This window comes from Panicum virgatum, chromosome 1K, assembly GCF_016808335.1.
Source record: "Panicum virgatum strain AP13 chromosome 1K, P.virgatum_v5, whole genome shotgun sequence".
NCBI classification, from domain to species: Eukaryota; Viridiplantae; Streptophyta; class Magnoliopsida; order Poales; family Poaceae; genus Panicum; species Panicum virgatum.
This window is the reverse complement of record NC_053136.1, coordinates 47,691,941-47,719,721: the sequence shown is the minus strand read 5'-3', so window position 1 is coordinate 47,719,721 and position 27,781 is coordinate 47,691,941. Positions and strand designations below refer to the sequence as shown.

Here is a 27,781-nt window from a genome sequence, read left to right as displayed (position 1 = left end):
CAGAGACTGTAGCAGCTGCTGAAGTCGGAGGAGCTGGCTCTCCGGACCCTCCTGCCTCATGGTCGTGACTGGCTGGGGCAGCTGGAGGAAAGTACTCTACGTCCTCGGAGGAGTCTGACTCAAGCTCAGACCAGTGAATCTCATCATCTCCCCCGGGAAGCTGTGCCTCCGCTGCCAGGAGTGCCTCATCCTCCTCTGCCACTCGTGCCTGTACCTCCGGTGATAGTCGAGCCATCGCAGCTCTATCTGCGTGTCTGCCCCTCCTCCTGTCCTGTGGAGCTGTGGGTCGGTAGACAGGGAACCTGGGAGCCTCATCGTGACGGTAAGGGGCGCTGATGGGTGACTCTGCTGGCACTATCATAGAGCATATGTAACTGATCCAGTGCGCATAGGGAAACTATCGCACCACACCCATCCCATCTGTGATCACATCCTCGATCTCAGCCAGAATAAAGTCAATTATATCAAATGGCTCGTGAGTGAGGATGTGTAGGAGCAAGAGCTGCTGCAAACCTGTGAACCCCTCTGGGTAGCCACTCCTCGGTAACAGAGTCCTCCGGAGTGCCATGTGAACAGCGTATGCCTCTGGAGTCAGCAAGCTCGGCACTCTGGCATAAGAGGCTGGGAACGGCTGGCGGAAGCACTGAGAGATCGCCTCGTGAGAAGGAGCAATCCCGCCAACCATCGCCCTGCGGGGTGGATCTGAGTCCCCGTAAACCCTCTCGTGCAGCGAGACGTCGACCAGGTCAACTCCAAGTATACCAGCAATGGTCGCTCTCGACAAACCAAAAACCTGCCCTCCAAACATGAAGTGCACGGCTCTGCGCTCAGGAGCTATCCATGCTGTGGCGTAGAACACTCTGACCCAGTCCTCGATATAACGATTCTGCTCCATCTCTAGCAGCCTGGGCAGTCCTCTGAAGTGAGCGAAGTGTGCTCTCACGTCTGCTCCCCCTGCGGCTGTCCTCAGTGAGACCCAGTCAAGAACCCTGTGCGGGAAGATCCGGTGGCCCCTCCGCTGGTAAGTCTCGTAGAAGCTGGCCTGTAGCAGAGTCCAGAACCTCCTGTTGACTCTGCTGTCTCGGGTCACTGGGAACCAGACCTCCTCCTCAACACTCCACCTGATCCTCTTGACCTTGGCCGCATTGGCTCGGGTCAAGTTCTGGAGCATCACACCTGGCTCCAGACGCACAACAGTGTCCATACGGAACACTGCGCGCTCGGCCTCTAGGGCCTCGGCTCTGCGAGCTGCTGCTGCTACGGACCTGCGGGTCTCCTATGGCTGGGCGTTCGGGTTACCCGAAAATTTCGGGTCGGGTTTTTTGGGTTTTCAAAATTTCGGGTTCTGAAAACTGCAACCTGAAATTCGCTAGAAATAATCAAAACCCGAAAATTCGGGTACCCGACATTTCGGGTTCGGGTTCGGGTTTACCCGGACAACCCGAATTGCGGAGAAGAGGAGTGGGTGCGGGCGGAAGCACGCAGAGGAAGGAGTCGGCGATGGTGTGCCGTGTGCGGGTGAGGCGGCGCGAGAGGAAGGCGAGGCATGGGAGGTGCGTGGAAAGGAGCGCGTATAGGGCGTCGCCGGTGTTGAGCTCCACGGCGAGGGGAGGTGTGGATGGGGCGGTGGGCGGTGGCCTCGTCCTCTCCCCCGTCCCCGCCCAGATCTCGCCTCCTCCCCTCCCCATCCTCCGCCGCCACCGTGCTCGCTCTCCTGGCCTCCCGTGACATCGCCGCGAGCACCGGTGCCGGGCTGCCGGCCGGGCCTCGCCTCGTCGGCGCGATGGATGGCGGCGGGGAGCCGCTGCTCGTGCTATTGGGCATGGGGCGGCGGGCGATGGCGCGGTGGGCGGCTGGGGCTGGCGACCTGGCGTGGCCGCGTGGGGGGCGACGATGCCGACGCGGGGTCCTGGTGGCGTCGGTCTGGGGGCTGCGGCGGCGCGGGGTCTGGTGGCGGCGGCGCGGGAGTGGGGGGCGCGGCGGGGGGTGGTGTCTGGCGGTCTGCTGCCTAGGGTTAGATAGGGGGCTTGGTTTTGAACTGTTGGTGGGCTGGGCTGAATACAATGAAGCTAATGGGCTTATCTATTTTTCGGGTAGATCGGGTATTTCGGGTACCGTGGCCCAAAACCCGAATTACCCGAACTAATTTCGGGTACCGTGGGCTGAAACCCGGATTTGGGTTCGGGTTTTTCAGGCTCGGGTTTTTCGGGTTCGGGCTCGGGTTTTTCGGGTTCGGGCTTCGGGTATCGGGTTTTTTGCCCAGCCATAGGGTCTCCTGTGGCTGGTGTCCTCCCCGAGTCCTCGGTCCAGTGCGACGCTCTGTCGCTGGCGGGGAACCTCCCTCAGACGACTGCTGTGGAGAACTCTGCCCCTCTGACTATGCTGCCTCTGAGTCGGAACCATCTGAATCTGTCGCTGCTGCTACTGCTGTCGCGGCTCTGGTGGCCCTGGCACCTCTGACTCTGCCCATACCCCTGCCTCTGCCTCTGCCTCTACCTCTGGGGTCCTCCCTGATCTTGAACGGACGAGCACGGCCTGATGCCAGCTCCTCGGTGGCCTTGGCCACCATCTCGGCCCTCTCGGCCTCCTTCTCTGCACGAGTCCGCTTGCGAGCGGGCTTCTCGACAACGACTTCCTTCCCCTTCCTCTTCTCGCGACCCATCTCTATCAGTCAAATCCTCGAACACCTAGTGAGCGCTAATCGGGTGCGGCTGCGGCGTGAACGGCGTGGATGCTTGGAGGCGTGGAGGCTGCGGCTGCGGCGTGGATGGCGTGGAGGCGTGGAGCACGGCGGCACTTGGCGATGGAGGCACGTGCGGGCGGCGCAGGGGTGAAGTGCAAGTGGCGGCGGCGGCTACGCGCGCAGGCGGTGCAGAGCGGTTGCGCGGGCGGCGCGGCGAGCGTGCGAGAACGGCGCACGGTGGTGGCAGCGCGGGCGCACGGCGGCGGTGTGGAGGAACGGCGGCGGCGCGAACGGAAGGCGGCGGCGTTGTAAGGATCGAGTCGGGCGGCGGCGGCGTGAAGGGAGAAAGGAAATAGAGGCCGGCAGCGCGGGCAAGAGACATATATGACAGGTGGGCCCGCGATTTTCCTTAACGTCGGTCGATCCGACTCCTAGGGTTTGAGCGCCGGTTGATTGCGTCGGTGCAGTTCACCCGAGACTCATGCAGATCTGAAACTGAACGCCGGTTGAACCGATGATTTAAATTTTGTACTCATCGGTTGAACGCTGCTAACACCGGTTGATTGCTTGGTCTGATATGTGTTTATGATCACCGGTTGATCCGATGCTCTGACTTTTGTATACGTCGGTTAAACGCCTGAAACTGCCTAAGCTGAGACCCAACTTTAGTAACGCCGGTTAAACCGATGGGTATAAATCCATTGAGCGTCGGTTTAACCGGTGAAGCCGAAAACCCCTCACTCAGCTCACTCTTCTATGCTTAGTCCAATAAACTTATAAGATTCAAATAAACTCAAGTTAATGGACTTGCATAGACGACTTTACCCCTCAAAATAAATAGGATAGCATACTCGCTTAAATAATTTTCTTTTCAAACACAAGGAAAAGCCGCAAGAGAGACAAAAACGCCAAATAAAATGTATGAGCCATGTCATAGGAATATTGAAGATAGAAAGCTTCAAACTCATCATGACATTGCTCACTAGGCAATAACGCACCTAACACTTTGCTCTTTTCACTTTTCATGAATTAAGATCTTGTATATGAAACAAGTCTCATTTTCATCAAGTGATCTCCTTTGTGACTCTTACGCATGCAATGATAATGCAAGCTACAACCACATGCGAAAGTAAGGTAAACATGAAGTGCACATCTATATGACAAGTAATGCATAGCAAGAATTTAAATTCTACTTGTCAAGTTTGAACCCACGGGAAGCTTCTTCATGATGAGCCTTTCTACAAGCCTAGAGGAAAACAAGTGGACCACCACCTCTAGCTAAACCCTTGCTCATCACTATCTTACCATGGTTAGACAAGTGTCCTATATGTATGCATTTTTCTATATGTCATGGCAACTTACATGACGTTTGCCGCATCTAACACATTAAGCTCATTCCTTAGCCTAACAAAGGTACTCTCGTCTAAAGGTTTTGTGAATATATCCGCCAATTGCTCCTCGGATCTCACGCCTTGAAGGGAAATGTCCCCCTTGGCTTCGTGATCACGCAAGAAGTGATGGCGAATATCAATGTGCTTTGTGCGAGAGTGTTGAACCGGATTCTTGGCAATTTTTACGGCACTTTCATTGTCACAAAGGAGTGGGATCCTATCTAGTTTCACACCAAAGTCCAAAAGGGTTTGCTTCATATATAGGATTTGGGCACAACATGCAGCGGCCGCTATATATTCCGCTTCCGCGGTGGACAAAGCCACGGAATTTTGCTTCTTACTCGACCAAGAAACTAGAGAACGCCCAAGCAAGTGGCAACCCCCGGAGGTACTCTTGCGATCCACACGGCTTCCGGCAAAATCCGAATCCGAGTATCCCAAGAGATCTAAGCTAGCGCCTTTGGGGTACCACAAGCCTATGCTAGGGGTGTGCTTGAGATACCGAAGGATCCTATTCACAGCCGAAAGGTGTGATTCCTTTGGGTTAGCTTGAAAGCGGGCACACAAGCACACACTAAACATTATATCGGGCCTAGATGCGGTAAGGTAAAGCAAAGACCCTATCATAGAATGATAGAGGGATTGATCAACTGGTTTACCGTCCACATCCAAGTCGAGATGCCCATTAGTTGCCATGGGTGTCTTGATTGGCTTGCACTCATCCATCTTGAACTTCTTCAAGATATCTTTAGTATACTTTTCTTGATGGATGAATGTCCCTTCCTTCATTTGTTTGACTTGAAAACCAAGAAAGAAGGTCAATTCGCTAATCATGGACATCTCGAATTCCCTAGATATCATGGTAGCAAACTCATGGCTTAGTAAATCATTAGTTGAGCCAAAAATAATATCGTCAACATAAATTTGACAAATAAAAAGATCCCCGTTGACGTCTTTTGTGAACAAAGTGGTGTCCACCCTCCCGATCTTGAAGCCTTGCATGATTAGGAAATCACGAAGCCTCTCATACCAAGCCCTTGGAGCTTGTTTGAGTCCATAGAGTGCCTTGTGCAACCTATAAACATGATTAGGATTCCTCGGATCTTCAAACCTGGGAGGTTGCTCAACATAAACAAGTTCGTTAATAACGCCATTTAAGAATGCACTTTTCACATCCATTTGGTACAACTTAATGTTATGATGTGAAGAGTAAGCAAGAAGGATGCGGATAGCTTCAAGTCTTGCGACCGGAGCAAAAGTTTCACCAAAATCCAAACCTTCGACTTGAGAAAACCCTTTTGCCACAAGTCTTGCTTTGTTGCGTATCACCACCCCATGTTCATCTTGCTTGTTTCGAAAGACCCACTTAGTGCCAATGATATTCTTGTCTTTCGGAGGAGCTTCGAGGACCCAAACTTCATTGCGGGTGAAGTTGTTCAATTCTTCTTGCATGGCCATCACCCAATCCGAGTCCTCAAGTGCTTCCTCTATGCTAGTGGGTTCAATACAAGAAACAAACGGGTGATGTTCGCAAAATGAAGCATGCTTAGAGCGAGTTCTTACTCCTTTGGAAGGACTACCAATGATTTGTCCAATTGGATGATCCTTGGAGATGCGACCATGCTTCACTAGCGGTACTTGCGTGGATGCTTGTTGGGGTGGATCATGGGTGACTTGTGCTTGTGGTGGAACATTTTTCTCTTCTTGTTCTTGGATTTGGGGTGTTGGCGTTGGCACATTTTCTTGAGGTAGTGGATCATCTTTTTCTTGATGTTCATCTACTTGGGGTGCCGTGGAGGTGCTTGGTGTAGATGAGGAAGGTCCTCCCCCTTGATCATTGCCTTCATGCACCTCTTCCGGCTTGATATCCCCAATGGACATATTCTTCAAAGCTTCATCAATCTCTTCATCACCTACATTTTCATAGCCAACAACCTCCTCTTGGGAGCCATTAGATTCATCAAACTCCACATCACATGTTTCTTCAACTAACCCGGAGGTTTGATTGAATACTCTATATGCTTTGGAGTTTGATGCATAACCAAGAAAGAAACCTTCATCATATCTACTCTCAAACTTACCAAGCCTTTTCTTCTTATAGATGAAACATTTGCAACCAAAGACTCGAAAGTAGGATATATTTGGTTTCTTCCCGGTGATGAGCTCATATGGAGTTTTCTTGAGGAGTCGGTGGGGATATACTCGGTTGGATGCATGACACGTCGTGTTGATTGCTTCCGCCCAAAACTTCTCGGACGCGCCATAATCATCCAACATTGCTCTTGCTAGGGTGATGAGTGTCTTGTTCTTTCTTTCAACCACTCCATTTTGTTGAGGCGTGTAGGTAGCGGAGAACTCATGCTTAATGCCCTCTTCATCGCACCATTCTTCAATCTTCATATTTTTGAACTCGGTGCCGTTGTCACTCTGGATCTTCACAATTGGGGAGTTGTACTCCCTTTGAGCTCTTCTTGCAAATGTCTTGAAGATTTCCGGAGTTTCACCCTTATCGCCTAGAAACATAACCCAAGTGTAACGTGAAAAATCATCAACAATTACTAGGCAATAGAGGTTACCACCAATGCTCTTGTATGTAGTTGGACCAAAGAGATCCATGTGTAGAAGCTCGAGCGGCTTGGAGGTAGACAACATCGTCTTGATGGGATGATGTGTTGCAACTTGCTTCCCGGCTTGACATGCTTTACATAGCTTGTTCTTGTCAAACGTGACATCCTTCAAGCTGGTGATCATCCCTCTCTTGTGGGCTTTCTTGAGGTTGCTCATACCAATATGAGCAATTCTTCTATGCCAAAGCCATCCAAGAGAAGACTTGGTGAAGAGGCATGTCATGGTGCTTGTTTGCTTTGAAGAGAAATCCACCAAGTAAATGTTGCCATGCCTAAACCCCGTGAATACCAATGACTTATCTTTTTCATGAGTTACTACAACACCATTCTTGTCAAAGGCACACGTTAGTCCAAGATCACACAATTGAGCAATTGAAATAAGATTAAAACTAATTGCTTCTACAAACAAAACATTAGAAATAGATAAATCTTTAGAAATTGCTATTCTACCCAAACCTAAAACTTTTCCCCTTGAATTATCACCATAGGTGACATGTTCATGATCTCCGGGGTCTTCAAGAGTGGTGAACATGCTATCATTGCCGGTCATGTGTTGAGAGCAACCGCTATCAAATACCCAATGTTTTCCACCGCTTTGTAGTTCACCTACACACATGAGAATCACTTTTGAGTTTTAGGAACCCAAACAAGCTTTGGGCCTTGCACATGTGTGACAAGAGCTTTTGGGACCCAAAGTTGCTTGGGGAGTTTCTTCATTGACTCCTTAGTGAGTTTGCCAATGAATTTGGCCTTCACCTTGCCCTTCACTTTACTCAAGAGAAAATGATTATTTTGAAACATTGATGAGTAATTCTTGGGTAAATTAGGAAGAGGACGTGATGGTAAAGTGCACTCCCTAGTGTGGTGCCCGGTGACTTGGCAATGTTGGCAATATGAACCAACTTCCTTGATGAAGCTAATCTTGATCTCCGGAGAAGGAGTAGTAGCTATGTTTGGCTCCGGAAATGAACCAAGACCTCTCTTGCTATAGTCACGGGCATTGTTGAAGAGAATCTCCTTGTGGATGTATTCTCCTCTTGAGAGCTTCTCCACACTACTCTTGAGGCTTGCTACTTGATCCATCAATTCCTTTTCCCTAGAAGGTACAAGCTCGGGCAAAGCATTAGTAGCATTTGCATTAATGAGTAGGTCATCACATGAAGTAGAAGCATTGACCTTCTCAATAGTTTCATGAGCAAAGTTCTCAAGACTTGGGTCAATTGCTTCATAGGCAAATTCAAGTTCTTGATACTTGTGAGCCAACTATCTATGCTCTTGTTTAAACTTTTTGTGGCTTTCTTCAACTTGCTTAGCAAGTACAAGTGACTCATTGTGCTTTTTGAGCAAGTCATTGTACTTGCCAAGCAAATCGGAGTGGGCAAGCTCTAACTTGGCACGAGTGCTCTCAAAAACTTTGACTTTGCCATTTTCCCTCTTGATGACGGATGTATACTCATTAATGAGGTTAGCATACTCATTAGGGTCAAGCTCATCATCACTATCTTCTTCACTCTCACATACCTTAGAGTTACCTTTGGCCATGAGGCACATTGGAGGTGGAGGTAGTGATGGTTCTTCATTTGTGAGGGCGATGGTGATGATGTCTTCTTCATCACTTGAATCTTCGCTTGATGAGACATCGGTTACCCACTCTTGTTTTTCCACCAAGAAGCTTCTCTTGGTGTACCCTTTCTTCTTTGGGAAGAGCTTGGTCTTCTTGTCATGGCTCTTCTTCTTCCCAACCTTCTTGTTCTTGTTCTTCCTTTCTTCTTCTTCATCATCGCTTGAATCATGGCGATGCTTGCTCTTGTTATCCTTGTTTCTTTTGTCCGGCTTGGGGCAATTTGGACGGATGTGACCTTTTTCTCCACAATTGTAGCAAATTTTGTTCTTGACATCCATTGGCCGGAACATTCCCTTTTTAGAGTCAAAGTTGAAACCCTTCTTATTGATCTTGTCATTCAAGCGAGTGAACTTTCTCATCATGAGAGCAAGTTCTCCATCTTCTTCAACATCGGATGAGCTTTCATGATGATCATCTTCTTCATTGCTTGAGTTTGAATCTTGCTTGATCATTTTGAGCTTGCGGGATTTGTTTGCCTTGGTCTTTAGAGCAATTGATTTGCTTGAAGTTGGCTCTTCGGACATACCAAGGATACTCATTTCATGAGCGCGAATTTCGCCCACAAGTTCTCCCACTTCCATTGTGTCAAGATTCTCCTTTTGAAGCATAGCATTGATGATGTTATACTTGGGCTTCGGGAGGAGCATGAGAATCTTGCGATTGATGGAGGCACTGTCAATTTTGGATATTTCAAATGCATTAATGTCCTTGACAATGACATTCAAGCGAGAATACATATCATTGCAATTTTCATGAGCTAGCATTTTAAAGGAATCATACTTAGCTCTAAACAAGTGATATTTTTCTCACGAACTTTAGTGGAGCCTTCATGAATTTCAATAAGCTCCTTCCAAATATCACTTGCTAAGTCCATGCCATTAACTCTAGCAAAGACTTCCTCACTAATGGCTTCGAAAATTACATTTCTAGTCTTGGCATTCCATTTTAATTATTCCGTGGAGGGAGTTCCGGTGAACCCGGTTTTTGTGGCCAACCACACCTCGGGGGCAATCGCATCAAGATATGCGGCCATGCGAACTTTCCAATAGGCAAAGTTCTTGCCCTCGAAGTGAGGAGGCGAACCACCCATCTTGGCCATAGCTCTAGGCGGTGAAGCCTAATGATCCAAATGAGCAACGAGGCTCTGATACCAATTGTAAGGATCGATGGACCAAGAGGGGGGGTGAATTGGGCCTTTTTCAATTTCTAAAACAAAGTAAAGCAACCTTAACCTATGCAATGCTAGTAAGGCACCAATTCACCAACCGGATAACTAAGCTACCTACACAAGCTAAGAGAGAGAAAAGAGAAGTAGAGCCTAGCAAGGTAGAGCTAAGTTATGATCTCTAAGTCAAGCACATGAATAAATTGCATGAAAGAAAATGCTTGAATAAAGAGAGTGGATAAGAGACAACCGGATTTTTTCCCGTGGTATCGATGTGTTGGCACACACCCCTAATCCACGTTGTGACACTCACAAAGAGTCTTGTCACCTCCCAAGTCACCGAGACGAGGGCGCTCACTAAGAGTCTCTATTCACCATCCCGGCGTGGTGGAGATCAAGCCACGTACAATCTTCTTCTCCGGGCTCCCACAATCCTTGGCAAGCTCCGCGAGAAACACCTCGATCACCAAGATCGCCTAGGTGATGCCAATCACCAAGAGTAACAAGCTAAGGCCTTCACTTGAGCAAGAACCGATCACCAAGAGCAGATGCACACAAGCTTCTCTCTACTCAAGTCCTTAATCTTGCTTCTTGATTGATTGAATGAATAAATTTGTGAATGATGAAGCTCAAGGTGGCTCTTGACTATAGTATGAGTGTATGGATGTTGCCTGGTGTCAAGAGTGGCAAAATGACCCATTGGAGGGGTATATATAGGCAGCTCACACGAATAGAGCCGTTAGAGAAAAGCTGCCAGAAAACTGCGTAGCGCCGGTTAATCCGACGTACCTCCAATAGTCATCGTCGGTTTAAACGATGAATGTAAACTACCCCTTCTGAAAACTAGCCGTTACAACTTGGGCAGATTAACCGACGTATCATCGGTTTAACCGGTGAGTGTAGTTGTCCACTGATCAACTGAAAAACCAAGTCTCTGGACAACTGCACCGACGTTAACTCAAACCTATCGTCGGTTTAACCGGTGAGTACAACTTCTGAATTCCTTTGAAAAAACCATCTCACTGGTCAATTGCACCGACGTCTTGATTTAAATATCGTCGGTTTAACCGGTGTATAGAACTTGAAATGCCCTGGAAAAACCAACTCTGGACTAATGCACCGACGTTAATTTCAAACACGTCGGTTTAACCGGTGTATTGAATTGTCCAGACTCTGCTGACTTTGTTTAACCGACGTATAGAAAATTGAGATCGTCGGTTAAACCGGTGTATAGACTTTTTCTGATTTTATCTTTTCTGATTTGAGTCTTGAATGAAATCCAAATATTCTTGAGATATAGTTTGAGAACTACTTATTTGAACTTCTAGAAACCTGAGTGACCATTGTGTGCATCCATTTTCAAATGACCATGTCCATGCTCAAGTTACTTAGCCTTAACCCCTCTTAATAGTGCGATCACTACAAAACTATAAAACCTATACTAACCTAAGTGTCCTTCTCAACCTTATGACACTTAGGACTAGAAAGATCCTTAGTCTTGACATATATAAGAGTTGAATACCGAGATCGCCTTTTTGGATAACGAGATTGAGGGGCTTCTTTTGACATAAGACCAAATGAGCGATAATGATTTATTAAGCTGCACAAACTCATTAGTCATAATAATGGTTGTCATTAATCACCGAAACATACCTTGAGGGCCTAGATGCTTACACACATGTAGTATGCATTTTCACGATTCCTGTCGTTGCGGCAAATGTCTCCGATCACCTGCAGATTGCATTTTGGACAAAACACAAGAGGGAGCATCTCCCTACCACCAGTCGATGAAGAGGCCATCGACCTGCTTGCCATGGTCCAAGAGGAGGCGACAGAAGGGTTGAGGGGAGCGGCGGCAGAAGGGTTGAGGGGGGCGCTGGCGACAGTAGGGAGGACAGAGGAGTCGGCTCCGGCGGGACCTGCTGGCGCGGTGGCGGCAGCGAAGGGCAAGGAGCAGTGGGAGCAGGCGAGGTGGGGGCGGCAGCAAGGGCAGGGAGCAGGGGGGCAGGCGAGGTGGGGGCGGCAGCAAGGGCAGGGAGCAGGGGGAGCATGCCAGCTGGGGGCGGCAGCAAGGGCAGGGAGCAGGGGAGCAGGCGGGAGAAGGGTGGAGGGGGGCGGGGGCGGCAGCAGGGAGCAGCAGAGGAGGACTCGAGCTCCGGCGTACCTGCAGGCGCGCTGGGGGCGGCAGCAGGGGGAGCCAGCGGCGGCCGCAGGTGCAGGGTCGAGGCGACGGCGGGACCTGTTGGCGGCGCACGAGCAGGGGAGTCCCTGGGTTCTTACTCAGATCCAGCAAAGGCAAAAGTGTCATTTCACGTGGGTAAGTGGAAAAAAAAAGAAAAGACGGCAATGGTAACAGAAGTTGACAGAATGATATATTTCTAAACAGAGGGATCTTTCGCTGGTACTAATCTGTACCCGGTCGTTTCGATGGTAAATTTATGAAACGGTGACTTTTTTTGTGTCATTGATCCAATTTTGCTTTTTTCGTTCGTCATCCCACCCCTTCGTACGCAGGGTTCACCTTACCGTTGGGAACCGGTCCGGTTTGACCGGTTACCGGTCAAACCGGTCCGGTCCGGTTCTGGTTTGGGCCGGTACCAAACCGGCCCAAATTCAAAATTCAAATTTGAATTCAAAAAATGAAAAATTCCCAAAAATTCCTAAAAATACTTTAAGGTGCGACGAATCTAATGTTGTCAAATTTTCTCAAAAATTCGTTCGTTTAACATACTTTTCGGGCATTTAAAGTTAAAAGAAAAAAGAAAAAGAAAAAGAAAAAATGAGACGGCCCATTAAGGCCCACTTGGTAAACCGGTCAAACCGGCCGGTAAACCGGTCTAACCGGCCGGTAAACCGGCCAAATCGGTTACACATGCGATTTTAAATTTGGATTTGAATTCAAACCGGTCTAACCGGTCGGTATACCGGTACGAACCGATTGAACTGAGTTTTTTGAATTCAAATTTGAATTTGACCGGTTTCTACCGTAACCGGTCAAACTCGTCCGGTAAACCGGAACCGGAGGGCTCCGATTGGGAAAAAACCCTGTTCGTACGGTCGCCCCATCCACCTCCGTCCGTCGCCCGCGTCTCTCGCTCAATCCCGATCCCAAGTCAACCGCGTCGCTCCCTCAATCCTGGCCCCAATTCAAATCACCGCCGCACCGCCGCGCCCCGCACCAAATCACCGCCGCGCCCCAGCGCCTCGCCCCCGCCCCGATTCACCGCCGCGCCGCCAGCGCCGCTTCACGGACCCGGAGCCGCGCCACCGATGCGCCCCAGCTCCAAGACTGCCCTCGCGAGATCAGCCGACGAGGAGGAAGAGGAGCCATCGTGCCCGGTGTGCCGTCCTCTCCGATCCCTTCTTCTATGGAGATGACGACATCGACGATCTTCGCGGGCGCATCGATCTGGGCCCCCCTCCGACGCCAACGTCGACGCTCCCTCCAACGCTGCTGCCTCCTCCGACGCCGACGGCCCCTCCGATGTTGCGGCCTGCCCTCTGATTAGCCGTGGCACGCCGTAGCTGCCCCCGAGATCACGCCGATTCGATCTGTTGTAGCCTCGCCTGCCAGATTTCGATTGGGGAGGATATGGCAATATAGGCATTTGCGGAGGCAACCTGCGAACCTGTGTGGCTTGTCGCTTGCGTTTGGACGAACTCTGAAGTCAGGTATTGTTCCACTTCACATTTTATCATGTTGTATTGTAGCTTTTGTAATTATACAGTAAAGAATAAAAACCTTCTGGGAGAGGTGATTGCACATTTAACTTGGATACTCATCCAAATTGTGTTCTTTTTCTGTGCTGATTCAATGTGTTTAGCTTGGAATTGGATTGAGTGCAGTCAATATCTGAAGGAGATGCTATAGGAGCAACAGAAGCTCGGGCCCTGCATGCAGGTGGTGCTCCCAATCTGCGGCAGGTTGTTGAATCAAGGTGAGAGATAATTCATGAGCTATGTTCCTAGACGAGCCTTGTCTTTATGATAAAAGGATAGCCTTTAGCACATTGGTTTGATGTGGGATGACTAGAACTTTTCGTATTCATGTATCTCAAGCTCTCAATACAGTACAAGATGAAAAATGATAAGTAGCACAGAGATAATGAGAATATCAAGTAACGCTTTCACACCTTGGAGTTTGGGAAATGAGAGGCTGGCATTAATTGCAAGTCCAATTCATATGCATCCATTGCCAGGAGTGCCTAATTTCTATGGAAATGGTTTGGTCTATGAAATGGGATGCGTACTGAGGTATGGCTATTAAAAATCTTTCACTTTGTCAGTTCATTGATTTACTTGATAGCTCTTCATTGTGCTATTAATTCTTTGTTGAAAAAAAACGATACTACAGCATATGTGTAGGTTCTCTAAGATCGAAGTGAACCAGAAATATAATTTCGGCACTTTTATTGTAGTTTCATTACAATATACTCCATAATAATATGGACATGTCTTAAATGTGGTGAATGGAACAAACAAACTACCCACTCCTAAAACATGTTATCATCAATGGATGTGCATGGGTTCCGAAATAAGTTGACCTTATATATTGAGCAGGACTACATTGATAAGAGCCTTGCCTGTTAGAAAACTAAATTTAATATTCTTAGCTTATTGATTGGAACAATGCGTGTGTATCAATCTAAATACTTAGAAATATCATCCATATAATTATTGATGGGCAGCTGACCGAAGCAAATAATCATATACTACTGAATTATTTTGTTTGCAGGTCACTTATAGCAACCATTTGACTGGACATATATCAGATATTTTTCAGCACTCCTGGGACTTGCAGATTTCATTTTAACTTGTGCTTCTATGCTACCACTTAATTAAGAATATAGTTGCCTAATTTATTTGGATTATTTATGCCAGCAAGCACATCAACCTCTCATTTTTTTTATGATGCATTGTAGCTTATTTTGCTCGGTTACGCCGGTAACACAAAAATCTTGATCGGTCCGTCAAGTGTTGGGACTTCCATGGATGTGCTGCAATCTTCACAAGAAGGTATTTTACTGCTTATTAATATAGCGGTTTGTTTGGTTAACTGCTTATTGAAAATGTTCGGATGCATATTCGATGATGATACAGAGAGAAATAGAGATGATGTTACAGATCTGTTACATGGTTGGTGGGCCGTCCATCACTGCAGCCAAAATAAAGTTTTTGATCCTGAAGACGAAGATCCCAGTGTTCCAGCCACAACTCGTATAAATCTCTTCTTTGTTTGATAGTTTCTCTATTTATTATACCAGTCACAATGTATCTTACTATTTGTCTCCTTTTCAGTCATTGTTGTTAGCCTTTCTCTAATTTAAAATATATTCAATGGATAGTAAGCCCATGCTTATGTGCAGCTTAAGAAATTTAAATTTTTCTTCAGAGAAGCTCAAGTGTATCTTGCATCCGAGCATCAGTTGCTACAAATGTGGTTAGCTTATACCCGAGTTGGTGGAATCAATATTTTGCCATTATTTACAGGAGAAAAGACTTGATAGAGAAGCTCTAATTTTTGTTAGTGAGAATTTCCAGTTCCATGCTGAGGCTGTTCATACGACTGCAAAGCTTGATAGGCGATACAGTGCTCTTGTGGAGGTATCTATTTGCCTACACTTGAGCTTTTTGGACAAATTGATTTTTAGGTTTACATGCCAAGTTTCATATCCTCACAGGTGCAAGCTTGTGGATCTGTTGTGTCGGATCGGAGGAGTAGCCACATGCGATGCATACCAATGGAGTACTTCCTCATGGGATATGGCTTGTACGGACCACATGTGCCTGGAGTAATCAAAGTTATGGAGACATGCAGGAGCTCAAAGTACAGGTAAAATGCAGGAGCTCAAAGTACAGAAAAAATGTGTGGGTCTTCATATACTGTTGAAGGTTTTGGATAAAATGTGTGGGTCTTCATATACTGTTGAAGGTTTTGTCTCTTTTTGAGAGAGTTTTTGATATGATCTTTAGCTTTGTACATAATTTCCAGAAGAGTCGCGCGAAACTCTGATAACATGGCGTAACTTGCTTTATTTAATTTTAAAACCACCTATTTAAATTATCTATTTCCATGTGCTATGTTTGTGCTTGCATTGTCACTATTATGCAAATGTTTTTAGTTGTGAAGCTCAGTTATCCCCAAAACAATATGTTGCTAAGATCCACACCATATTATCCATTCTATGTGTATTGCGATGAACATATTATACTATCTGTAGCAACCCACATCATACACCTATTGAATAAGATTTTGCTAAATTTGAGCAGGATAATGGAATGACATGTTCCTATGCAAATTATAAATCCCTATGAGAAATCTTTGTATGTTTTTATTATTACATATCACTATAAATATTTTATTCTATGAAAGTTAATATTTTTTGAGAAAATTAATTTTGCCCTTAGCAACGCACGGGCATGAACCTAGTCCAATATAAAAAAAAACAACTCTCATTTTTTGAGAAGTTAAACAATTTAACCTTTAATCAAATTTATATAAAAAAAATACAATCATTTATATCTCCAAATAGATTTAGTATGAAAATACATTACATGAAAAATCTAATGATATTTATTTTGTAATATAAATGTTAATACTACTTCATATATATTTGATGAAACTTTAAATTGGTTGACTCAGCTAGCGAAAGTTACATTCTTAGTAGGATGGAGGGATTATCTACTGGCGTTTCGTCACGGGCCGTGCATGGCAGATTGACATAGCTCCCCGGGATGTCTCGTCGACTCCTTGGCGCCCGCTCGTCCATGATCGGTCTCGGCCTCTCAGGGCTCTCAGCTGCAGAGTGGAGCACCATATCGACCTGCAGGCTGGAGCGCGCAGGAAAGTACCAGCGCGCAAGGGCTTGTGCAACACGAGGTCAGCTGTGAGCTTGCCGAGCAGCTGCAGACAGATTTTTGCTGCGGGCAAAATGGCACCCAGTGGCCAGTGCGTGAGGGGGTAGGTACGAGTGGGAACCGCAGCCAGACGCACGGGCGCCGCCGGGCATGCCATCGACATTGGACGGCGATGGCAAGTCATACGTGGGCAGACAGGCGCCGAACGCTGCGAGAAGCGAGTAACGGCTCTCTCTCGACAGATCAGAGAAGAACAGAAGTTGCATTTGAGACTGCAAAATGTACGCGGTTTTATGGGCACGGTTAATTCCCGTAATATAATATGTTCGTACGACCACCTATATTTTACACAATCAACTTTTTTTTACAGCCTAGGAAAGATATACTATGGTGACTGCATGCATGCGAGAGGTAGAGAGAGAGAGAAAAAAGGACAAATGGGAAATGTATGCATATGTGGGAAGAAGAAAAATGACAAATGTTGTTCACACATGCATGCATATGTGAGGAGGAGAAAGAGAACGCATGCACACAACTTCAAACACAGAAAATAGCATAGTTTCAAAATCGAGTGTCCAAATCAAAATTCTGCGAAACAACTGTGCTCATTTCAATTAGAGTTTCAAAACAAGATCCCGCGTCACTATGTTTCAATGATATTTTTTTACATGAGAAAATACTTTTTTTAGTGTATTCTAATTTGCTTATGACTTTTGCAAAAATTGATTGATGTCGGTACCCCAGGACTGGGGTACCCCCTCTTGCTATGTCCAGGCAAGAAGAGCTTTGTAGTTATCTTTAACTATGTCCAGCAGCCGAACTCCTGCGGTCCGGAAGCCCTGTTCACCCGTCAACGGTCCCGGACCCGTCCTCTGGTTGGGAAAGGTCCGGGAGCACCACGTGTTCCGGAAGAAGCAGACGCTCAGCTCGAACAGCCGGAGGCTCCGGACCTCCCGTGGAGGTGCAGGTCCCCGCGGAATCCCGGACCCCCGGTATAGTAACCGGACCCCTCGCCAAGGAAAGGAATCGACACTCCGCTTCGGGGAGGTCCGAAGCCGCCACGTGTCTGCAAGCACAGACACGTATGTAAAGCCGCTTGGTCTTCATATTAAGGTTCACCTACCGCTGTATTCATTACGGTAGGAGGACGTCCGCATTGATGTAGCAGAAGCCGAGGCGATCCTTTGACCAGGGGGCACTATTGATCGCGTATTACCAAGATGCATAGTGGGGCTGCTGGCGCCGCTCACGCCGCGCCTGTCAGTCTGCCATAACAGGTGGATACGACGGCTCAGCTTCACCCATTATGACGCCTATATAATAGCCTCAACAGGTCACGCCGCAAGCTACGATTCCCCAACGGGCACCTTACTGATGGGACAAGAGAAGACCACCCTTCGTCAGAGGGCTAGCAGGGCATGGAAGCGTATCGGAGGAAAGATTCGTAACCACTGTAGCCGTTTGACTACTCTGCGCAGTATGCTGCACAGTCACGTTGGGCCCACTTGTCGGGGCCCCAACGTCCTATGTATCTGCACCCCTTGGTCTATAAAAGGGGGCGCCCGCTAGAAGAAAAACTCAGGCTGGGTGAGAGCCATAGCCAGGCAGAGGATAGATTCACACACAACAGAGATCAAAACTTCTCCCAGTGGATGTAGGGTATTACGCTCCGGCGGCCCGAACCACTCTAGATCGTGTGTTCTTGTGTGCCTATCTCAGAGCTAGATTAGCCTAACCGCCTAGTACCTTCCCGAGCACTCCCTCTCTGGGAATAGGCGGGTGCGTTCCACCACCCGGCTGTGGGTACCCTAGAAATCTCACGACATTTGGCGCCGTCCGTGGGGAGGGTCGGGCGTTGGCTGGATCTTCAGGCTTCTAGGGCTGTGTTCATCCTCTGCAACGGCGAACGAGAAGATGAAGGAAGGCAGTGTGTCACCCACGCCACATGCCATGGCACTGGGGCGCCAACGCCCACGGTGCGGCGGCGCACGGCAGCGGCGTTTGTTGTGCGTCGCCACTGCGACACCTCAGAGTCGGCGTGGCAACGCACAGCGGAGGCGCCGCTGGGCGCTGCCGCCCCTACGTCGGCTCAAGGTTTTCTCTCAAGCAACGGCCATGCTTCCTCTCCAGCGGCATGACGTCGGCTCAAGGCTTTCTCTCAACATGGAGCCTGGAGCCGACGGCCATCCCGGAGGAAGTTGGCCGTGTCGTCCTGCCGTCGCCAGCACCGCCCGAGGAGCTTGGTGCTGCTGCAGACAGGGCCCCGCCGCCAGGCGCGGGGGCCCCTGGCGCTAGCACCAAGGACAAGCCGGCGAACGACCGCACCTCTCCACGCTTCGCACCGGTCCTTCTGCTGCGCAAGGGCGTCGACCTGGCTTCGGCTCACTATGAGCGGCCATCAGGCTGGCTTCCATCGGCAGACGGCGACGGCAGGGGGGGCTCTCCCATTCAAAGCCAAAGAATTTGTCTCATGCTACCTAAGCATATGACAGCTCTTAGGCAAGGAGTAGCCCCCCGAGCTCCCGAGGTGATGCTGGATGATGCAGTTCAGGCACATCCAGGGCGCCTTCACCTCCGACGACCATGAAGAACCTAGGAGTAGTGGTACCACTTCCAATCAGAGAAGGACATGCTGTATAGAATGCAGCCGAAGGTTACTCCTAAAATAGGACTGAGAAAATTCCTCCTTTGTAATAACGTGGTGCCTACGTGTAAGTCCAGAGCGGTCAAGGCCCGACCTTGTAAACCCGACCTCTGGCCCTATCGCACAAACAGGCAAGCTACGGTCCGAAGTGGTAGAGGTCCGACCTCGTAATCCCGACCTCTGATGTATACCGTGACAACCACAATAATAAATGAGATTTTCTTTCTCAGTTTTATCTAGGCTCCACCTTGATTACATTTATTCTCCTTGGTTTAGCTATTCTTTTCTCTGAAATGGAATCTTCCTATTATTCCTAACAATCCAAGATAAGTTACAGGCTTGTGGCCAGGTGGGGACACCCCTTCAAGCTGGAAGGCAGTTCGGACCCCTAAGGACCTGGTCCGGAGAAGTAGTACTCGTATCCTGGGGTAGAGAAGCTCCGCGTAGCTTAGCCTGGTAATGTACCCTAAGTTTACGTACTTCACTACCCTGTTACAAGTACTCTAGTATCCGAAAACTGCTGTCTTTAGAGGTCCCGAGCTCCCTTCTAGTATAAGGCTTGGTTTCTCGCACCTTACTCTCAGATCCGGTGATATATTTCATCGGATCGTCAGCAACGACTCAAGTCCACTCCGGTGGCCCGCTCCGGCGGAGACCGCTCGCCACGGTCGACTCAAGTCCACTCCGGTGGCCCGCTCCGGCGGAGACCGCTCGCCACGGTCGACTCAAGTCCACTCCGGTGGCCCGCTCCGGCGGAGACCGCTCGCCACGGTCGACTCAAGTCCACTCCGGTGGCCCGCTCCGGCGGAGACCGCTCGCCACGGTCGCCAAGAGCCGGGTCCGGGAAATGGTGCTTGCTCCCTGAGCGATCCGAAGTCTGTGTAGCTGCTTAGCTTGGTTCCGCACCCTAAGCCTACACCTTCGACGCCCTGTGGAGAGCACTCTAGTACCCGGACCTGACAACCGGTGTTCCGGCCTCCAAGGGGTCCGGAGCACCCGCTCTTAACATGAGCACACCGACGCAATCAAATTTGCGTGGAAGCACATCGCGATAGTAGGCCCCACCCGCGGGTTCGTACCTCTCCCGAGGTGGGCCCGGGGGCCACTGTCGGTACCCCAGGACTGGGGTACCCCCTCTTGCTATGTCCAGGCAAGAAGAGCTTTGTAGTTATTCTTAACTATGTCCAGCAGCCGAACCCCTGCGGTCCGGAAGCCCTGTTCACCCGTCAACGGTCCCGGATCCGTCCTCTGGTTGGGAAAGGTCCGGGAGCACCACGTGTTCCGGAAGAAGCAGACGCTCAGCCTGAACAGCCGGAGGCTCCGGACCTCCCGTGGAGGTTGTAGGGTCGAGATGGCGGACTAGAGGGGGGGTGAATAGTCCTTTTTAAAACTAATTGCGCCGGCTAACCGAAACTTATGCGGAATTGAAACTATTCGCTTAGCCAAGACTACACCCCTCTAACTATAACTCTAAGGCACCTCCAAAAAGATCCTACACAAAGCAAATGGAGTGCCAAGCTAGTAAGAGCTCTCCTAACAATTCTAATGCCAAGTCACACAAGCCTAAGCACTAGTACTTCACAAACCGGGGGAGCTCCTACACAATTCTAATGAGCAAAAACACAAAGCCAACCTAAGCTCACTAGATGCTCAAGGACAAGGATACACAATCCAAATCCAAGAGCTCAACTTGCTTAGCTACACAATCTAAGCAAGAGCAACTAATTAAGCTACACAAGCTAACTAGTTACACTAGGATCTCTACTTCTAGCTACACAAGCAAGAAGATGATTAGCAAGCTACACAAGCTAACTAATCACTAGAGAGCAACTACACAAGCACAAGATATAGATGAATGTAAATACAAGGCTTGTGATTTGGAGAATGCAAACCACCGAGAAGAGTAGACAAAAATGACACGGTGATTTTTATCCCGAGGTTCACTTGATTGCCACCAAGCTAATCCCCGTTGAGACAAGCTCCAAGGTTGCTGCCGATCCTCTTGCTAGTGGTGACTCTCAAGTCACACTCTCCCACGTGGAGTGCTCACACCGAGCTCTAGCACATGATCCGGCCGGACCACTTGTTGCTCTTCACGTCTCGCTCAACTAGAGTTGCTCTTCGCGGCTCCCGCGGGGTGAGCACAATACCCCTCACAATCTCTTCTCCGGAGCACCGCACAATCTTCTTGCGGGCTTCAACGGAGCCTCTTGCCACCAAGCCGTCTAGGAGGTGGCAACCTCCAAGAGTAACAAGCACACCGGCTTGCAACACGATCACCTAGAGCCACTCGATGCAAACTCTCAAAGCAATCGCACTAGAATCGCTCTCTCACTCGATCGGATGATTACTATCAAGTTAGAGTGAGTAGAGGGCTCTCAAGCACTCTGACACATAGACACCAAGTCCCCAAGGTGCTCAGCGCTTCAAATGGCCGGCCACACCCTCTATTTATAGAGGGAGGCCCCAAACTAGCCGTTACACTCAAATCCCGTGAAAATAGAGTTTTCGCGGGCTGTCCGCCTCACAAAAACCGGACTGTCCGCCATTGAAACCCAACGGCTAGATCTTCAATGATTATGTGTCAGAGTCGACCGTTAGAGCCCCGGGCGGACTGTCCGCGCCCCTGGGGCGGACTGTCCGCGGTTCAAAACTTCGAACCAACCGATTTGCAAACGTCTCTGACTAAAACTGGAAGTTACCGGCGGACTGTCCGCTCCCCAGGGGCGGACTGTCCGCAGTTCAAAAGGTGAGCACACACAGAACCCGCAGTGTTTCTGTCCCAGAAATTTCAGTAGGAGGCGGACCGTCCGCCCCCAAGGACCGGACGGTCCGCAGTTCATTTTGGACACCCAAGACAAAACTACCAAGTATCTGCGCCCGTTTCAGCTTTTAAAGGCGGATCGTCCCCCCATGGACCGAACGGTCCGCAGTTCATTTTGGACCACCAACAGAGCCAAAACGGTTCTGTTCGAGCTCACCCGAGATAACGGCGGACCGTCCGCCCCCCTTGAGCGGACCGTCCGCAGGTATATTTCCAGCAGAAATGTACCTCGGTAAAACGGTCATAACTCTTAGCTCCAAAGTCCAAATTAGGTGATCTTGGACTCTATGGAAAGCTAATTCAGAGGGCTACACAACCCAACTGATTACTTGATCCAAAACACAATGGATCAAAACAGTATTCCACTCCAAGAGACCACCTAATTTCCGGAGAAAACCGAAAAACCTTTCTTGCTTCCCAAAGTTGATCAACATCAACTCCAACTATTTCTCCTTTGCAAATGTGCCAACACCACCACGTGAACAACACCATGTGCATGTGTGTTAGCATTTCACAATCATTTTCAAAGAATTTTCACTTGATCTCACCACGCCACTCGATCCTAGCAACATCGCAATGTTAGATCGCTCAAGTGGCACTAGATGACCGATATGCAAACAAGTTTGCCCCTCTTGATAGTACGGCCATCTATCCTAAATCCGGTCATGCACTTCTCTACACAACCTTTGACCGGTAAAATGAAATGCCCTACAAGTCATACCTTTGCCTTGCGCATTCCATTTCATCTTCCCAAATGTTGATGCCACACAAGCACAAAATTCCATCAAGCCTTTTGATCATCTTCATGAGTCAACACTTGGCTTGATCTTCCTTGAATGATATGATCCACTCCATATCATTACATGACCTCTTTGGTCCATCGATCTTGACCTTGCTCGCTCTTCACCGTTGCCTTGGTCCATCGGCACCAAATCTTGCCCAAGCTTCACCGCTCGCGGTCCCTCGCTTCAAAGCCTTGACTTGCACTTCTCCATTGCAACCGGTCCATCAAGCCAAGCATTGTCTTGATCTTCTCCACTTTGGTCACATAACTCCATGTCATGTCTCATATGCAATGAGCTCCTCGATCACACTATATGAGCATAGCATCAACCTTTAGCCATTTCTCCTCCATGGCACACGTTGCTCATACTAGTGTATTTGTGTGGACTAATCTCCTGTGTATCTCAACATAAACACTTATTAGTCCACCTAAGTTGTCACTCAATTACCAAAACCAAACAAGGGCCTTTCAGAGGTCCAGGTCCCCGCGGAATCCCGGACCCCCTTTGGGGTCTCGGACCCCCGGTATAGTAACCGGACCCCTCGCCAAGGGAAGGAATCGACACTCCGCCTCGGGGAGGTCCGAAGCCGCCACGTGTCTGCAAGCACAGACACGTATGTAAAGTCGCTTGGTCTCCATATTAAGGTTCACCTACCACTGTATTCATTGCGGTAGGAGGACGTCCGCATTGATGTAGCAGAAGCCGAGGCAATTCTTTGACCAGGGGGCACTATTGATCGCGTATTACCAAGATGCATAGTGGGGCTGCTGGCGCCGCCCACGCCGCGCCTGTCAGTCTGCCATAACAGGTGGATACGACGGCTCGGCTTCACCCATTATGACGCCTATATAATAGCCTCAACAGGTCACGCCGCAAGCTACGATTCCCCAACGGGCATCTTGCTGACGGGACAAGAGAAGACCACCCTTCGTCAGAGGGCTAGCAGGGCATGGAAGCGTATCGGAGGAAAGATTCGTAACCACTGTAGCCGTTTGACTACTCCGCGCAGTATGCTGCACAGTCACGTTGGGCCCACTTGTCGGGGCCCCAACGTCATATGTATCCGCACCCCTTGGTCTATAAAAGGGGGCGCCCGCTAGAAGAAAAACTCAGGCTGGGTGAGAGCCAAGGCCAGGCAGAGGATAGATTCACACACAACAGAGATCAAAACTTCTCCCAGTGGATGTAGGGTGTTACGCTCCGGCGGCCCGAACCACTCTAGATCGTGTGTTCTTGTGTGCCTATCTCAGAGCTAGATTAGCCTAACCGCCTAGTACCTTCCCGAGCACTCCCTCTCTGGGAATAGGCGGGTGCGTTCCGCCACCCGGCTGTGGGTACCCTAGAAATCCCACGACAATTGATATTGAGAAGATAGATTCAATGGTGTGAATAGAGGATGATGGCAAACAATTATGTTAGGGTAGATGAATGTTTATTGCATGATCAGTGATGTGAAACTTTAGCAAGTCAACTGAGTATTTTTTTTATTCTTCTATTATGTAAACAATTTATGTGTCTTTGAAAAACTATTATCGAAACATATGCAAGTGGCGCCTTATTTTGAAGATCTTTTAAAAAGAAATATAGTTGTGCAATTAGAATTTGAATTTAATGATCACTTCAAGAACTAGTACAATTTTTTAAATTTTGAAGTTGCTTGTGCGTGCTGTCGTGGAAGATAAATTCTTTCAACTCTATTTGAGCCGCTGTCGCCGATGGTGTCTTAGTCTACTTGATGTCATCGATGCAAAGGGTGGTAGCGTAGGTAGAATTAGAAATAAAATTTTGGCCGGCTGTTGTGAAGTCATCACCCGATTTTATTGACGGGAAAATGTGCTCAGTTTTATGGGCCGGGTCGATACCGGCTGCCGGCCGTGTACGCACCCCGTCCACATGCATCTCCTTGCCCTCTCGTCCTACCTACCCCCCCTCCAGCCATCCAGTGCGCGCGCTCTCCTCTCCCTCGCCTACCTCCAGTCCCTGCTAGTCTGTTGCTGTATTTATTTCCACCTCACCCTCCTCTTCTCCAGTATCAAGCACCATTCCAAGAATCTCGATCGCTGATACGAACTGGCAAGAAAGAGATTTCTTGTGCAATTGGTGTGAAGGCTCCGGTTCGTCGTCGTCCATTCCAAGAAGGTCTCTGCTTCGTGAAAAGCAGAGGAGATGATCACGGTGGCAGCACCGGAGGCGCAGCCGCAAGCATCGGCGGCGGCGGTGACGGAGATGGTGGCGCTGGAGGAGACCGTGTTCCGGTCGAAGCTACCGGACATCGAGATCCCCAGCCACCTGCCCCTGCACGAGTACTGCTTCGCGCGGGCGGCGGAGCTCCCGGACGCGCCGTGCCTCATCGCGGCGGCCACGGGAACGACCTACACCTACGCCGAGACGCGCCTCCTGTGCCGCAAGGCCGCCGCGTCGCTGCACGGGCTCGGCGTCGGCCAGGGCGACCGCGTCATGATCCTGCTCCAGAACTCCGTCGAGTTCGTGCTCACCTTCTTCGGCGCGTCGTTCCTGGGCGCGGTCACCACCGCCGCCAACCCGTTCTGCACGCCGCAGGAGATCCACAAGCAGTTCAAGACCTCCGGCGCGAGGCTCGTCGTCACCCAGTCCGCCTACGTCGACAAGCTCCGCCACGAGGCCTTCCCGAGGATCGACGGCGCGGCGAGGAGCGGCGACGAGGGCAGCGTTCTCACCGTCGTCACCGTCGACGACGCGACCAGCACCCCGGACGGCTGCCTGGCGTTCTGGGAGCTGGTGGCGTCCGCCGACGAGGCCGCCCTCCCGGCGGTGTCCATATCCCCCGACGACCCCGTGGCGCTGCCCTTCTCGTCGGGCACGACGGGGCTGCCCAAGGGCGTGGTGCTGACGCACGGCGGGCAGGTGGCCGGCGTGGCGCAGCAGGTGGACGGCGCGAACCCGAACCTGTACATGCGGGAGGGCGACGTCGCGCTCTGCGTGCTGCCGCTGTTCCACATCTTCTCGCTCAACTCGGTGCTGCTGTGCGCGCTGCGGGCGGGCGCGGCGGTGATGCTGATGCCCAGGTTCGAGATGGGCGCGATGCTGGAGGGCATCCAGCGGTGGCGCGTGACGGTGGCCGCCGTCGTGCCGCCGCTGGTGCTCGCGCTGGCCAAGAACCCCGCGCTGGAGAAGTACGACCTGAGCTCCATCCGGATCGTGCTCTCCGGCGCCGCGCCGCTCGGGAAGGAGCTCGTCGACGCGCTCCGCGCGCGCGTGCCGCAGGCCATCTTCGGGCAGGTCAGTGTCTGCTGTCACGATGGTGTGCCTCTGCTTCACCGATTCACTCAGATTACAGCCATTTTTTTTGGGGGGGGGGGGGGGGGGGGGACAACTTCAATTAACATAGAATTTGTAGCCAGATTTTGCTTTATCCTTTTACATGATAAGAACTTTTACATCCCCAGATCACGTGAAGTAGTTGTAGGCCTGTAGCTAGGATGGAGTACTATTATTCAGACTTTCACCGGAACCAGGCATTGGACCGAACGGAGAATACTCCCAGTAGAGCTAGAGCTAGAGCTACCTTATATCCCCAAAAGAACGCCTCGAGCCATCGGATCCCATCTCTATCTACAATGTACTAACGTGCAACACGACTGCTCGGTACTTGCTGCCTTGCTGGACGGAGACGTGCACGCCGTGACAATTTTTTCACAAAGTGCCAACGCCTGGACGTACGCGCCGCAGGCCTTGGCATTCATGCTGGCCGATCGCAACGTGCAGCCTTGGGGGTGGTCCTGGGGCCGAAAACCATCACCGCGCCTGGTACCCACCCCTCCACATGACCGCATCTGAGCCTCCCGTTCCACCTACCACCACCCAGCGCGGCACGGCCACACGGCCGAAACCGAGCTCGGTTTTGCCGGGGATTTTTGTCGAACCGGACGTGATCCTGAGGTTCCTGACTGCTGTTGGGCGTGGCGACTGCGAGCAGGGGTACGGGATGACGGAGGCCGGGCCGGTGCTGTCCATGTGCCCGGCGTTCGCCAAGGAGCCGTCGCCCGCCAAGCCGGGGTCGTGCGGCACGGTGGTGCGCAACGCGGAGCTCAAGGTCGTGGACCCGGACACGGGCCTCTTGCTGGGCCGCAACCTCCCCGGCGAGATCTGCATCCGGGGCCCCCAGATCATGAAAGGTAGGTGTGAACTGCACGTTCCGCTAGCACAGTTTCGGCGCGCCGCCGTGGGCCACCAGTGACCGACCGGTGCCGGCGCAGGGTACCTGAACGACCCGGAGGCCACCGCGAGGACGATCGACGTCGACGGCTGGCTCCACACCGGCGACATCGGCTACGTCGACGACGACGAGGAGGTCTTCATCGTCGACCGCGTCAAGGAGCTCATCAAGTTCAAGGGCTTCCAGGTACGCAGCAAGCCCTGACAGCCACGAGTTCACGACGCCTTCCGCGTTTCTGAGACGTCCCGTGCAGGTGCCGCCGGCCGAGCTCGAGGCCCTGCTGCTCGCTCACCCTTCCATCGCCGACGCAGCCGTCGTCCCGTAAGGCCGCCATATCGGCTGCTCCGAATTCATCAAAATAAATCGCACGCAGGAAGAATTGACCGACCTGATGTATGCGCATGGCAGGCAAAAGGATGACGCCGCCGGCGAGGTCCCCGTCGCCTTCGTGGTCCGCGCCGCCGACTCCGACATCGCAGAGGATGCCATCAAGGAGTACATATCCAAGCAGGTATTCCATAGCTGCGTCGTCGAACAACACGCACGTCACGGTTGGACAACACTGACCACAATTCTGTATTTCTGTGCACGCGTGTGCCCATTTTCAGGTGGTGTTCTACAAGAGGCTGCACAGGGTGTACTTCACCCACTCCATCCCCAAGTCAGCGTCGGGGAAGATACTGAGGAGAGAGCTGCGGGCCAAGCTCGCCGCAGCGGCGACCGCCTGAGTAGCTGCAGCCTCAGACCCTTGCCTTGCTACGTGCATTCATTTGGTGTTGGCATTGTATTACCATTCAGTGTATGTGTATAAGCGTACCGAGATTGCAAGATGTATTCATAATTTCATATGCTTTGTAAGAGAATGCATTTATTCGATGTGGCATCAATAAGATTGGCAAATTTTGAATCCATCTCACAGTTTATGTTTCGGGTCTGCTCGATTAGCAACCGAGGCCCTGTTTAGTTCGTGAAAAGTTGTTAGTTT

The 27,781-nt window shown here is 50.2% G+C and overlaps 2 protein-coding genes across 25 annotated transcripts; both read left to right on the top strand.

The window, feature by feature from the left end:
- Nucleotides 1–12,543: 12,543 nt before the first annotated feature.
- LOC120639354 (protein NDL2-like) lies at nucleotides 12,544–16,685 on the top strand. Of its 24 annotated transcripts, none has more exons than XM_039915320.1 (7): nucleotides 12,544–13,162; nucleotides 13,337–13,428; nucleotides 14,413–14,506; nucleotides 14,591–14,707; nucleotides 14,981–15,094; nucleotides 15,172–15,323; nucleotides 16,156–16,685. In XM_039915320.1, the coding sequence occupies exons 3-7, from the start codon at nucleotides 14,483–14,485 to the stop codon at nucleotides 16,214–16,216; spliced, it is 468 nt and encodes a 155-aa protein (XP_039771254.1). In that variant the 5' UTR covers nucleotides 12,544–13,162; nucleotides 13,337–13,428; nucleotides 14,413–14,482; the 3' UTR covers nucleotides 16,217–16,685. The 24 variants fall into 24 exon arrangements, 15 of the variants coding, with proteins under 15 accessions (XP_039771254.1, XP_039771247.1, XP_039771245.1 ...); XM_039915313.1 differs by having other exon boundaries at nucleotides 13,315–13,428; XM_039915311.1 differs by adding an exon at nucleotides 13,690–13,744 and having other exon boundaries at nucleotides 12,544–13,428.
- Nucleotides 16,686–24,480: 7,795 nt separating this feature from the next.
- LOC120639337 (probable 4-coumarate--CoA ligase 2) lies at nucleotides 24,481–27,707 on the top strand. Its single transcript, XM_039915300.1, has 6 exons — nucleotides 24,481–25,859; nucleotides 26,557–26,755; nucleotides 26,837–26,982; nucleotides 27,050–27,117; nucleotides 27,205–27,307; nucleotides 27,405–27,707. Exons 1-6 carry the CDS (start codon nucleotides 24,768–24,770, stop codon nucleotides 27,522–27,524), a joined length of 1,728 nt encoding a protein of 575 aa, XP_039771234.1. The 5' UTR covers nucleotides 24,481–24,767; the 3' UTR covers nucleotides 27,525–27,707.
- The last annotated feature ends 74 nt before the right edge of the window (nucleotides 27,708–27,781 follow it).